Genomic DNA, 12,170 nt, shown 5'->3' on the forward strand with positions numbered 1-12,170 from the left:
CTCATCTATACTGAGCCCTGCATCCCCACAGATGGTTCTTGGCATCTCCATTAATTTGTTTTTATTTTAAGTTGCCCTTTCTCATTATTCAAGTGGTACAGAAGATACAACTTCTGTCTATCCTAGATTACATCCTTTGCTTCTTACTCACTTGGGATTTCACAGTAAAAGAATTTCTCCAATATTTAGTCCATTATATGGAAAGTCAGAGAAATACCATTACAGTATTAACTGGAAATATTTTAGAACATAAAATTTAAGTGATTTATTTTTTTAATATCAAATTTTAGAAATACTTTTTTTTGCAAACATTTGACAATCTTCCTGTTCCAGGAAGAAACTAAAGTTTTTGGATTTGGTAGAACAGCTATAACAGAGCATCTTCTTTCTTTCCTGAAGCAGACAAGAAAAATGAAATCATGCTATGGCCACAAGAGAGCCATTTTTGTAAGTCAAATTATGCATAATTTGTTTCCTGAAACAGAAGATAATTAAATACCACAGAGATTTCAAGAAAGAAGATTTATTATTCCGGTGCTTAGAGGCATAAAGGGCCCAAGAAAATATCACGGTAGGGGTCTGCTTTTGCAAGGAATTTAGTCACTAAATCTTCTGAGATATTAACCACACTGCAAATGCAACAATATTTAATTTTTTTTCTGTAATTTTTATTGGTAGGGTTTTTTTTTTCTTTGCCAAGTCAGAGCCTGTATAAGAAAACAAACTGTTGTAGGACAGTCAGGTGGGTTGGTATGGTATGGCAGGAACTGAAACAGAAGTGATTCTGTTTGACTGGTAACAGGTTTGGGGTCAAACCAGGGGATTGGGGGACAAAGCAGGAGCCATAAAAGTGCATCTGCTGCCCATCCCCAGCAGTGGGACACAGGCTTGAGCTGGGTGACAGGTTGGGCAGTGGGGAAGTCTGGGGACCAGTGGAGAACAGGGTTTCTGGGGAGGCTCAGCAGCAGGGCAGTGGAGCTGTGCTGCACAGGAGTAAGATCAGCAAGGAGTTTGCAGTGTTCCCACAAAAGAGCTGAAAGTCTGAGTCAGAGCTACATGGTCCTTCACTCTGGATCTATTTTTTGCTCTCTAAATATGGCACTGTTTCTACAGTCTCAGAGAAGTTTCACAGCTGGGAAGGCACTGGGAATTGTTCCATGATCTTTGTGTCACACAGAGGAAAATAGCTTGTTTGAAGACAGAGATAACTTGTATTCATACATATTAAACAAACAGGGAAGCAAAGTCTTAAGACTAGAGCTATTTTGGTTGACTGAGCAAATTAATTCACAGTTTAATTCCACAACTTGCAGTAAGCATGAAAAGTTTCCCACTGAAATGAAAGCAGACAGAGGGAAGACGAAAGAAGAGGTTTTTCCCCTGTAAGAAATTTTGTTATAAATAAGTATGAAATGGGAAAGTGCAGATGCATTTGAGAAACAGCATGGCAGTGGTTTCCTTGATCAACATTTTGGAATTTCTCAGCTATGACATAGATCCAAAAGAGAAAAATATTGTTGCTAGCTGTTCAAAGCAAAACTTACTAATTTTTTGTTGTTGGTGTGTGATTGTTTGTTTCTTCATTTTTAGATCAAGCTTTAGTTAAGGTTTACTCTCCATTTATCCTACCCTGACATTCTCTATAATGCCATCTATGCCTGTTATGTCTCAAAACTAGTAAGAGATTTGAATATGTCTCCTCTGAGACTAAAGACAGGTGGGTAAGATCATATCCTTGGTGGCTTTGAAAAACCTCAGACAAGTAGGAGAGGAGAGAGGAATGTGCAGTTCACACCTCCTGTTGTCAACCACATCCGCAGAGCCACACTCTGTCTGTCACAGGGCGGAGGTGACACCAGTTCTTCCCTGCTGAAGCTCTCTCCCTCTGTGCAAAGCAAGCAGCCTCATGCTGGCTATTCCCACATGGGCCTGCTGTCCCAGTGTTTTACTGCAACACAGGCAGTGCTTTACTAGCTCAGAGCATTTTGAACTGGAAGCAGGTCTGAGTGGAGAATCTACATGATCTGAAGAAAGCCTAAAGAGCAGTTCAGATGACTTTCCACTGTTATTCCATTTGTTCTCTGCAGGCAGCAACAAAAGGATCCTCTAATAGATTGTTGTAATGATTTCTGATAAATGGGGTTTGTTAATTTTGTTTGTTTGGTTGGTTGGTTTCAGTTGAGAAAAGAAAAACATTCCACCAAGATGGGGCTTGAACCAAAATGTTGAACCCAGGCATTTGTGTAAATTGAGAAACTGGGTGTCTGGAATGTCAATGGCACACAACAATATTGCTTGTGTTATAACATACCTGCTGTTTATCACAGTAGCAAAACGTTTATTGTATGTCCTTTGGTATCAGAAGTTAAAATGTTTTTGTTGCCAAACAGTGTAGGAAGATATAATTTAAAGATTAATCCTGTTTGCTCTACTATTTCATATAGTCCTCCAATTCAAAACTGCCATTTCTGTTAGATGTGTAGTTAAAATGAGGAATGCTTACTTACAAGAACTCCTTCTAATGAAAGACTTACAAGCATAATTACAGGGATTACTTTCTATCATTGAGGCAACCAGCTCCCACCAGGCTGTAATGAGCAAGGCAGACAGGTGGATACAAACCAAACGAAAGCTTCTCATTTTCCTAGATCCCAAAACTATTCAGTGGAGAAAATACAAAATTGGCTGCAAAAGAAAATTTAGCTGCTTAAACTGGAGATCTGTACATTGAAATATGTTAGCTCAATTGTTCTCTGACTGCTGGAAACTAATGAAAGGTTCTTTTCAGAAGACACTCTGAAAAAGGTTTTATGTAGGCTTGTATACCCCTTGGACTCCCTTGTTTACTTTTCAAGTAAGCAATGTATATCAGCAGCTACTCCTCCAAAGTGTATAGAGATGAAAATGTATAAAACTGATAAACTGTGAAAAGGAGTCCAGTCTAAATATGACACTCCACAGATGTTAATCTGTTTTTCACCCTGAGAACAGTGAACAGCAAGTGCAGTATTGTTAAGACCTGCAGTTTTTTCAGTCTCTTCAGGTTTTTGCTTTATGTTTGTCTGGTTTCTCCACCAGGAGACACAGGGCTCTGCATGATAAACATGTAGGTACAATAATTATACTTTTAAAAAGAAAAATATTCAAACAGAAAACTTTCAAAGAGCCGTCTGTCACGTATTCCTCCGGTTCAAGTGTTAGGTTTTAAAAAACCTCACCTGGTGCCTTTCCTGAGTTCAAATAATACAACCTTTTTAGGAAATTTCATTTCATGCTTGTCTGATCTGGTCCCAGCCCAAAGGAGCTTCATCTTTCTGCCACACTTAAATTGAACTCTCTCCTGCTGGCTTCTGAGCACAGGCTGCTCATATCGAGCACTGCTTTTGCTTAAAGCGGTATCTGCCAACATTTCCAAAAGCCAGTGAGAAGATTTTGCTTTGCTTCCACAGGTCTGACTAGGTTCTTTGTACCTCAGAACGCCTTTTAAGCATACTTATTTTACATTTAAAAAGGCAGTTGTGAAGACTTACTAAATAAAACCAGAAAAACACCTCCAACCCATCCAAAATCAACACGATAACATGAGAGCAACCCAAAAGAGGTGATTCTTTCTGTGTCATTTTCCTTGGGCAAACATCTAAAGGAGTACAGGCATGAAATATGAGCTGTATGAAGTCTTGCTATGACAATGAGCTACGTTAAATGCAGAATGGTGGATCTAAAAAACAATGGCCATGTTCAGTGTAGGGTAGTTAGAAAATGCATGCATTGAAAGCTATGCTGTGTGCAACACGGCAGGATACAGACATTAGTTGAAATGGACTGGAGTCATGCAATTATTTGGAAAGAAGCTGCTGAGGAGAATAAAAAAGTGTGGATACCTGTGTGGATCATAGCTTCCTCCATCTTTATTTCCTGATATAGGAAAATACAAGAGTAACTTTTGTTAGTGTTTAGAACTTGTAAAACCATTCAAAATGTAGTTTTCCATGCACAGCATCTAATTCCTAAAAAGAAATGTACTGTGTTAAATAAAGACAGAGCTGCAGTCCAACAAAGATTTCCTGGAAGTTTTACATAAAAGAACTGAAAACCCATAGGTTTTCAAAAATAATAAAACCCCCAAACAATTAGATATTGCAAAACAAAGAAATATTTGTAGATGTAGAAAGAGATACAAAGAGGTAACACCACTAATTATGTAGAATGGAGCATTCCTGTGAAAAAATAATAAATCATAACGTTCAATCAACCAAAGTTAAGTGCAACGAATTCCAGAGACTTGAAGTAAAAATACCAGCTTTCTTTTACTCAGAGGCTCTTGTAAAGAAATGTTGCTTTCTTCAAAAGTGAAGGAGACTACTGGTGATTAGAAGTTTGCAACATTAAGTCTCGGTTGTGGTAAGGAACCTGAAGTTGTTCACATAGGCAGACAGCATTTGAAATAAACACAGGATTTAATACCTTGCCTGATAATGGGAGGTAAAAACTAATGAAATAAACCCTGCAAGAGAAAAGAGTTATGGCTGTGAAGATCTGCATGCGGCTGTTATTGACTAGCTCCAGTAACGATATCCCTTCTGCAGCATTTCTGTCAAATGATGGGGTTTGCCATCAATATCTGTCAAGAATAACCGGTGCAGACTTGCAAAGAAGCCTCCTGGTTATGCAGATGTGCAGGATTGGTGTATATGGATATTTCCAAATTGTTCGGAGCAACACTTAGGAGAGCGACACTTCATGGATACAATTAGAATTTAAGTAGATGAAAACAATGATAATAAAATGGAAATAAACATTATTATTTCTCCTGTACCTGTTTCAAGTCCCTTAGGTCTTGGATTGCACTGCTTGTAACCTTGACAACTTCGCAGTTCCATAAGCTGGATGTGTAATTGATTCAAAACTCCTCGTTCCACTGTGTGAACTGTATTGGTCAGCTGAGAAAGAGAAGAAGGAATGGAAATGATACTTGTTAGCAAAAAATTAAGGAAACCCTGGAGGAGTCTGCTGAATGACATTTTGTAATATAGAAAGGGCTTTACCTGATAGGGATCAGTGTTCATATCAAAATATTCCAAGAAGCCGGTTGCAAACTCACAAAACAGAAAATTGTGGGTGTCATTAACTGTTCTCAAACACCAGTAAGTGTTGTTATTGGAGCTTGTGCAAGCACAGAAAGAGCCCACTGTAATTAAACAAACAAGTTATTAGTTTTCAGTCAAAAATAATATGCCTGTTTCTTCTAACAGTACCTTTAATCACGGTAATAACACACTGGTATTACCTTAGGTTTTTATTTAGATTTATTTAGATTTGGGTACTGTGACTGGCTGTGAACAGTGTTAATGTTTTGAACAGACAATAAAATGGTAATGGTATTATAACATATTAGCTCTTCTTTAAATGGTCAGCTGTGTCAAAAAGGACATTTTTTTACCCCATAACTGTCGCTGGAGCATTGCCAGAATGCACAGCAACATGAGAACTCTTTTCATAACTTTTTGTTACTCCACAGTTAAAAATAAATTAACCAATGTAATTCTTGTCTTTAAAACAAAAAAACATGCATATGACTACTTTGGGAATATTTAAAAATGTAAAGTACATATTACCAGAAGTTCTAGTACAATCATAACAGATTATCACTAGGAGACAATTTCTTCCTCCAAATGAAAAGTTGTTCTTAGCAAATTTTCAGCTAGGAGTCAAATATGCTGTAACTTCATTATCACCTGATCTTGAAATTTCTGAAACTAAAGTTTTCAATCACTTTTCTTTCTCCATCATCACGAGTGAGAAAAATACTGTTTGTTAATGCTCAATACTGAGAAATGTTTATGCCTCCATAGGATAGTAATTGATATACCCTGAAGTTTAAAGAGACTTAAAATATTCTTTACCTCTAATATTTTGTTCATATGCAAAAGTGCTATGAAGTGAAGTGAACTGCATAGTGCTATGCAGTTGTGATTTTGAAAATATTTTAGCATATATAAAAATGGAATAATGGGAAGAATTCATAAGGGATAGTATCTGCATTTTGTTCACGATAAGTTGTTTATTATGTATTTTGAAATAAAAATGTTAAAATTAAAGTAGACCTTTTATGTGCTGAAGTTTTTGACAGCATTAAAGGTGAGAATAATGCTCTGATTGCATGAAGTGGAAAACCAGTAACAGCACAGAGGATAACATCTCATTGATTGATGTAGATCACATCTGCATTTTGACAGGAGACTCACGGTTCCAGAATGGTGCTGTTTGCCAGTGGTTGTTGTCGTGGGTAAAGCACGTCAGCCCAGGCAGGCTGCACTCATCTCCCTTCTTCTGCCGCCTTTTCGCCTTCCGCTCCTTCTTCCTTCTCCGCGTCTCTTTGAACAGCTGCAGTTTGCCATCCACCTCCTGTGCTGCTTCTCTGCTCAGAGAGGAAGTTGGGAATGGCTGACTAAGAACAGTCTCTGTTTGGCTAACAGCAGCACTAGCAGATTTTTACATCTTTCTGGATTTGTAAAGATGGAAGGATGACACCAGGATTTTCTGGCTCAGATTCCCCAGCTGTTAAGATAGGGTGTTCCCTTCAGCAAGCATGAGAGAAAGGATGCTGTGCTGCATTTAGGTTTTACTGGATCTTTTTAAAAAAATATTGATCAGTTTCTGATAATGCTATTTTCATCCTTTTTTGGTCAATAGGTTGAAGAAATATTGTCCATAAACTTTCACAAGCTGGTCCAAAACTACTGAGTGTTTCTGGTGATAGCCTGCAACATATGACCTTTTCTACCCCTTACCTCTCTCCACAAAAAATGCAACAAAACCCAAACCAAAAAAACCTCTCCAAATCCCCAAAACTACATTTATCCAGTCACCAAAAAATCAACTGTGAGAATGAGAGGTCAATAACAGCCTTACTTGAAGGGATGAAGATGGCTCTTCAGTTTGTCTTGGGTCTTTACCCCCTTCTCTTTGTTGTAATAGCTACAGGGAAAATTTTTAGGGATTAGTAAGTCATTAAACTGTTTTCAACAGAAAACCAAACCAGAAATATACTATTGTTGACATTTTCTTAAGGAACTATACAGACTTAAAATTTTCACTTAATTTAAGGAAGTTATATCTGTGTGATCCTATGCTAGTTTATAGCAGAACTGGATTAAAACATGTTAGTAGCATACAAACATACTTAATCTTAAAATGTTAACATTTATCTTGTGGTTCACAGTAGCTCCTATTCATATCTAACCAAAATAGGGCCTACAATGGTTATCAATATCAATAAATCTTCAGGGTTTTTTTTATTTTCAGTCTCAAAATCTCTGGAATATGTATAATCCTTAGAAATCAGAGTAGCATTCAGTATTTAGTGCCACCTCTCTTACCTCTGTTTACTACAATCACATTCATCTGGTTTTCTTCTTTTTAAGTGTCCTCTAACTTCCCTCAAATTCTTAATTTTGTCTTGGAGAGCTTCGATCTGCAGAGAATATTTCTGAGTCAGAATTATTCTTTGAAAAGGTGTCAGTGTAAAGACTTCAGAGATTTTAAAATGCCTCTTACCTCCTTATCAATGTAAGCCTTGTGATCCTTCCAGGCTCTGGCAGACTGGTACAGCTCCCTCTCACAGTGGATAGTGTCATTTGGGAGGATGAAACACCTGTAGATGTGAGTTTAAGGAAAACGAAGGTCAGTTGTTTTCCAGTTACCCAACCCATTTTTTCTCTTTCTTCCAATGTTCATAATGAATAATTTTTTTATATGATGTTAGTAAATTAAAAAACAAAACAAAACAACTGGACAAGGTTTTCTTCTGTTGACTTAACAGTAACAATTGTTTTTATCTGTTTTGTCTGGAAAGCTCATCATCCATGACAGATGGTCTGTGCCTGCTAAGCAAAAAATGTAACACATTCTTAATCGATCAGAAATTAAATTGAAACTGAAGTAAAAACCTGTTCAGAATTTAAAGCCTCTTGTTAATCAAATGTGGCATTGTTTATTTAATCACCAGCTGCTGAGAAATACATTCTTCTTGCCACATGGATGTGGCTCATCTTCCCAGCATGCAGAACACTCAAGAAAAGAACACAGTCAGAGGGCTGAAGATCAATATAATCAAAAAAGACCAGGAAGAACCGAAGTCAGAGGAAAAAGTTCAAACGTGGTTTAACAAAAAGTCTACAGAGCACTTGGGTTAAAAAACAGTGAAATGATAAAAACATTCACAACTGTGTTTGAAAAAACAGCTCTACCAAGAGGAAAAAACAAAACAAAACAAAAAACAAAAAAAACCAAAAACCAAACAAACAAAAAAACCCCCCAAAAAACCAAACCAAAACAAACCAAAACAAACAAAGAAAAAAAAACCCCACAAAAAAACCAAAACAAAACAAACCCAAAAAAACACAAGAAAGACCAAGGCAGTGGACTGAGGTAGAAAATCCAGAAGAGTGCAGGCTGGGCTTTCAAAACCGCCATGTGGACAAACAGAAATTCCTTAGAGAAATCTAACTTTATAGACAGAACTTTTCTTGGGTTCTCCTTCATCAGAACCCTTCTTTTAATTTCTGAGAAGAATGACAGAAAAAAGATGTAGATGCCTATCTCTTCCAATATTATCCTATTCTGGTTTTTTCTTCACTCAAAGATTTCAGAAAGCAATACTGTTCTGTAAAGGTCAAAACACTTTATAGAGAAATAATAATTTTTCTGGAAAACTATTTAAAGCTTCAATAATTCCATAGTTGGAAATTATCAGTGCAAGATAGGATAATTTTTACTATTCAAAATTAACCTTTGTGTTCTCCTAAAAAAAAAGAAAAAGAAGAAAATAGATAAACTCTATCTACATTTTACATGTTTGCCTTTTTATTCAGATTTATTCAGATTTATTCAGATTTGAATAAACAGGTTTAATATATCTTAGCTAGTCTAGTGGCTGCAAACAACTAAGCATTAAGAAATGTGATGTAGCTGACCTAATCTCTTCATGTGGAGTAGGACTTCAGTCATCTCAAATTTAGGCCTCTATGCTAAACTGGTAATCTAGACTTTATAATAGACAGCAGAAACACCAGTTTAACAGGGTGATTAATCCATCATAAGATGCATATTTTGATGCAAGGGACAAATTTCCCTCTGGAGATGCCTACCTCTCTCTAGAAATAAAACCTAAACTAGAGGCCTCCATTTAAAATACACATGCTAAATATAAATTATTCCACTTCCTAAAAAACACAACTCAGGTGTATCTAAAATCGATGATGTCAGTTTTCAGGTTCCTAAATATTGTACAGAGGGGGAAAGAGTACAGCTAGAAAATGAAGCTTTTGTTTTAAGAACCAAAAATGCCACGTAGAGAAAGCAATCATACTTGTGTGTCACTCTGACAGAGCTGGGTTGACCTATGGCATCAGTGCCATCAGCAACCATTCTGCCACCAGCAGCGCGAGCAGGCTCCTCTCCTTCCCCCTCCTTTTCAGCGTTGTGGCGCTTGGTGATACTCCTGGTCTTTAGCACCTGCAGTTCTTCCTCTTCCAGATTTATGTCATATATCTCACCTTCAAATTCCACAGACAAGGACCGCGTTTGGCGAGTGTGAACAAATCGAGGTTTGTACTCTGAAGCAGAAGAAACATTCACAGTCAAATATATATATATGTATATATATACATGATCCCTGCCATGAACACAAAACATATTCCAAAGAAAAGAATCCTGTTCAATAAAACCAGTTTATTTTTTCTGTGACTTTACAGAAACTTATTTAATGGGTTTTTTTGATGCATTGTGGCCCACACTTCCATGAGTAGCATGAAATTTCAATTGCTTCGAGGTTTGCATTTCATGTTACTCTGACCTTACACCATAGTTAGCATCTATATCTTCAAAGGAAAAACAGTATCTCAGAAATCAGATATCTAGAAAGAGACACTAAAAAAAATATTAGAGAACACAGGATTACAAACCACTTTAGAAAAAGAAATAATTCAGTACTGTAAAACAAAGTCACCACCTGTAAACTGGCATGTGACATATTTAATGTGTACTTTAGAGAAAAAATTCATTTTTAAAAGGTTAAGACCTTTTCCTTTTTAAAGGTAAGAATTTAGAGTGTAAGAATCCATCAGCTATCAGTATCTGTATGTATCTATACATATACTTTTACATATATGCAATCTGTATTTATGTGTGCAAGGCATAGACCATCAAAAGGTTGCTGCATTGCATAGCTACAGTGAGATTTATCATGTCACTTTTACCCCTTGAAAGCTCTGAGCTTAGTAGAGTTACAGCTCTTTTAGTTCCTGTGTATATGAGTAAGACTAACTAAGGCAATTAACTCTTTTGAGGGGTGTTTAATCTCATGTACAAGAGAACCTCTGTTTGGTCTCAGTCTGAAAGTCCTTACTTACACTTTCCACTTCTTTTCCAAAATGCACTTGAGCCAAACCAAGCTGAGAAAACTGACAGACAATACCACACCAAAGCATATTCTGTCTAGCAAAGCCACACACACAGAGCTCCAGACACACAAAACTGAGCTTCTAAAAAGTCAGTTGTAGGGCATTTCCATTTTTTACATCTATGCTGAGCACACCCATATCACCTAACAATAATTTATCCAGCAGAAAACAGCAGCTGTAAGAAAGGCAGCATCAGTTCTAGCGAAGTTGTCATGTTAGTGTCTTTGAGAGACTCTGGCTGAATATTTCCTGCAGGAATCTTTTAAAGGAGAAGATAGTGAGCCTCATTGAACTTTTCATTTAAACCACCCTGTCATAAACATTTTTAGCCATCATCTGCTGTCAGGTGAAAAAAGTCTCAGTCAAGGCAATGAGGACATTCATCTTCATGAACAGAAAAGCTAGTTTCAAAGCATCTTTCTGGTCTGTAACTGTATTACTCTTTAATAAAATTATGTAGAAAGATTCACAGGGGCAAATGGGACAATTTCTTGCATTTAAGCAGTATCATCAGCCTCTGATGATACTGCTTAGTAAACCAATGGCTGACAGATTAGAATATATAGGCACTCATGCATGTATCATCTGAAGACAAGCCTGAATTAGTAATTCCCTTAAAATATTTCATCATTATGAGTATTTCTTGCTCTCAGAGGAGCATTAAGGCTGATTTGGAGACAGAGAAGGGGTGTGAGAATATTGTAAAGAATTAAAGCATAACAAAGCAACTTTTTTGGTGCCTCCTTCAGACTTTTTCCATCCTTTCCCTACTTTCTCTCCCCAGGTAACTTGCTCCAGTCACAATCCCCTTTCAGCCCTTGCTGGTGAATTGGCAGAACCTCTTTCCAAGGTACACAGAAGGTATCTCCCTACTAAAATACTACTTGAGAGAACATTCCCCAGTTTGAGAATCACCCTGCCAGTCTGTGGCATGCACACTTTTTAGCAGAGCCCTGCCTGTAAACACTGTGAGGTTCCTTAGATCATCCTAAACAAATGGAAGAAATTAGATCAATACTGTATTTAGGCCAAACAATGAGACAGCTTAAGACAGACAATATTGTGGTTGAATGTACAAAGAATACCAGGGATTCTTGTTCACACTGACAGTGTCAGGGGCTATAAATCTGGAAATATTTTGAATGATACTGGCATTATTTTCTTAGTTCATAGGCATCTCTGCAGCGCCTTCTAACCTTAGTGTTTCTCACACAGCTTCACCAACATCTTGCTTTGAAGACCCATCTTTATTTCATTCCCAGGAGAACACAGGAGAACACAGCCTGCTCGTCAACAAATTCTAAAATCTACTTCTGTTGCTACAGCTACAGAAATTCACTTGCTTTGCTGGGCAGAGAGAGGAAAAATCGTGCTCCATTTAATGTAATAGCTTATTCAAATAGGCTTCTTTTGTAGAAATCATTAGGAGAAACTAACCCAAGTGCTAGAGTCCTGAAACGCTGTTGCACGGTCCCTTCAGCCCCCGCGCCGCTAGAGGACACTGCGGTCTCGCTCGTGTCCCCGCGGGCATCCCGCGGGATGCAGGGGAGGAGGAGGGAGGCGGGAGCAGAGCAGCGCTCCAGGCCGAGAGCAGCCCGCAGTGCCGCGGGGAGCAGGTGTGTGCGGGCATCACCAAACAGTGAATCCTGCCCTAACCTTGCAACAAAACCCTGGCACCGACCACCTCGGCCAGCAGCGGCCCCGAAT

The 12,170-nt window shown here is 37.8% G+C and overlaps 1 protein-coding gene across 3 annotated transcripts in view; it reads right to left on the minus strand.

Moving 5' to 3' along the window:
• Window positions 1–12,170, minus strand: part of SULF1 (sulfatase 1) — a 123,980-nt gene that overhangs the window by 3,607 nt on the left and 108,203 nt on the right. The window contains exons 17-24 of one of the 3 annotated variants that reach the window (XM_063392796.1): window positions 9,371–9,617; window positions 7,558–7,654; window positions 7,380–7,474; window positions 6,913–6,978; window positions 6,246–6,418; window positions 5,046–5,188; window positions 4,817–4,940; window positions 3,882–3,915 (exon numbers count right to left, since the gene is read on the minus strand). In XM_063392796.1, coding sequence (XP_063248866.1) covers window positions 3,882–3,915; window positions 4,817–4,940; window positions 5,046–5,188; window positions 6,246–6,418; window positions 6,913–6,978; window positions 7,380–7,474; window positions 7,558–7,654; window positions 9,371–9,617 — 979 coding nt within the window. Of the gene's footprint in view, window positions 1–3,793; window positions 3,916–4,816; window positions 4,941–5,045; window positions 5,189–6,245; window positions 6,419–6,912; window positions 6,979–7,379; window positions 7,475–7,557; window positions 7,655–9,370; window positions 9,618–12,170 lie in introns of those variants that run through there. The other 2 variants (XM_063392792.1, XM_063392784.1) reach the window with 2 other exon arrangements.

Source organism: Prinia subflava, chromosome 1 (genome assembly GCF_021018805.1).
Source record: "Prinia subflava isolate CZ2003 ecotype Zambia chromosome 1, Cam_Psub_1.2, whole genome shotgun sequence".
Classification (NCBI taxonomy): domain Eukaryota; kingdom Metazoa; phylum Chordata; class Aves; order Passeriformes; family Cisticolidae; genus Prinia; species Prinia subflava.